Genomic DNA, 1,999 nt, shown 5'->3' with positions numbered 1-1,999 from the left:
TGTCCTAACAGAAACATTTGAAATTTCAGGGGAAAACATTGCATTTATGGCTGGCGAAAATTGCTTATCTAATTTCTGGATATCGCACCTCATTTCGGCAACGTAGCGAACTCGACGAGGAGAGCATCATACACAAACCCGAGGGTGTGCACCCCACCGGACATAGCCGTTTGCGTGTGCCTCGTCCGTTATCAAAACGTGCCGTGCGCCAGGCCCACCGCTACCGGCCGGCCGGATCATACCACACCATGGCACCGCCGGGCAGCAGCACTATAAAGCCGCACCAGCTCCTGCACCGAAACAGCACCACACACCACCTGACCACCATCAAAGCACCGGTACAGAGGAAGCAGAGGAGAGAAACGCGTACGAGCTGCCAACATGGCGAGGTCTCCGATGCATCTGTGCTTGGCCGTCCTGGCCCTCGCCGCCGTCGCGTCGGGGGACAGGTTCTCCGACCAGTTCGACCTTGTCGGTTCCGGCGGGGACGTGCAAGTGAAAGACGACGGCAAAACCCAGGATGTCCAGCTCATTATGAACCGCGGCTCCGGCGGCGCCGGCTTCAACTCCAAGAACAAGTTCCTGTACGGCGAGTTCAGCGTTCAGATGAAGCTCATCGGCGGCAACTCCGCCGGCACAGTCACCTCCCTATACGTAAGCTTTATATAATTAGCCGACCATTTCTTCTCAGTCACCTACTTTTTCGTCAGTTCTGAGCTGACTCTGCTTGACTTGTGTTGTATAGCTGACGTCCGGGGAAGGGGATGGCCATGACGAGATCGACATCGAGTTCATGGGGAACTCGAGCGGGCAGCCCTACGTGATGAACACCAACGTCTGGGCCAGCGGCGATGGAAAGAAGGAGCACCAGTTCTACCTCTGGTTCGACCCCTCCGCCGACTTCCACACCTACAAGATCGTCTGGAACCCCAAGAACATCATGTACGCATCCATCCTCAATTCCCCTAATCGACGTTTCGCCTTCAATTGATCCTAACGAAGCTACCTATGGTGGATTCCTGTTACATCAGATTCCAGGTCGACGATGTGCCGGTGAGGACGTTCAAGAAGTACAACGACCTAGCGTACCCGAGCAGCAAGCCCATGGCAGTGCACTGCACGCTGTGGGACGGCAGCTACTGGGCGACCGAGAAAGGCGCCGTCAAGATCGACTGGAACCAGGCTCCCTTCGTCGTCAACTACCGCGGCTACTCCTCCCACGGCTGCGTCAACAACGGCGGCTCGTCGGCGTGCCCCGCCGGCAGCAACGCCTGGATGAACAGGGAGCTAGACACCAAGGAGCTCGGCACCGTCAAATGGGCCGAGCAGAAGTACATGACCTACAACTACTGTGACGACGGCTGGCGCTTCCCGCAGGGCTTCCCCGCCGAGTGCTCCCGCAACCCCTACTGATCGATCGTCAAGTCCGATTGATTTCTTTCTTTTTCGTAATTGCTGTTCTTGCCGTTACCTGTCCCATTTTCCATGTACATTTTTCCATGGATTTTTTCTTGATTTGGTTCATACAGTCCTGCTGCGAGAGAATTAAACTCAAGTCCTGTGGACTTCTGTTTGAGAAAGTCAGAGTGCACATGTGATTATGTATAAACAAACAATAAGTTATACTGTTATACCACTACTAGTAGTAATCCTTGCATCTCTCCAGATATTGTTTTCAGAGCTGTTGGTGTAGCTAGATTCTCTCTCGAGTTTGAATTGTCAGTCTGTGACGCAACCAGACAAGTAACAGCTGCGTGCTTCGCTGTTCCGACTTTCAGTCGTACACATTCAACGGCCTAATTTACTCTGCTCATCTGCTCTGCCATGTTCAAGATGCGAGTTGGCACGTTCGTTGGGGAGCTTGCCGATTTGGAGGCAATTTGAATGAGCTCCAACTCAGTAGGGAACAAGTTGAAACAGTTTTCAACTTCTATGTATCAGGTTGCTCAGGTGAAAATATCCAGAAAAACATGAGTCCACAAGAACACAAATTTCAAGA

General features: G+C 52.7%; 1 protein-coding gene across 1 annotated transcript; it reads left to right on the top strand.

Moving 5' to 3' along the window:
* Window positions 1–299: 299 nt before the first annotated feature.
* Window positions 300–1,642, top strand: LOC124686307 (xyloglucan endotransglycosylase/hydrolase protein 8-like). The gene is made up of 3 exons (XM_047220279.1): window positions 300–654; window positions 746–942; window positions 1,032–1,642. The coding sequence occupies exons 1-3, from the start codon at window positions 382–384 to the stop codon at window positions 1,411–1,413; spliced, it is 852 nt and encodes a 283-aa protein (XP_047076235.1). The 5' UTR covers window positions 300–381; the 3' UTR covers window positions 1,414–1,642.
* Window positions 1,643–1,999: the final 357 nt, after the last annotated feature.

The sequence above is a fragment of the Lolium rigidum genome, chromosome 1, assembly GCF_022539505.1.
Source record: "Lolium rigidum isolate FL_2022 chromosome 1, APGP_CSIRO_Lrig_0.1, whole genome shotgun sequence".
NCBI classification, from domain to species: Eukaryota; Viridiplantae; Streptophyta; class Magnoliopsida; order Poales; family Poaceae; genus Lolium; species Lolium rigidum.
The sequence above is the reverse complement of the archived record's forward strand: the minus strand, read 5'-3'. Positions and strand labels throughout refer to the sequence as shown.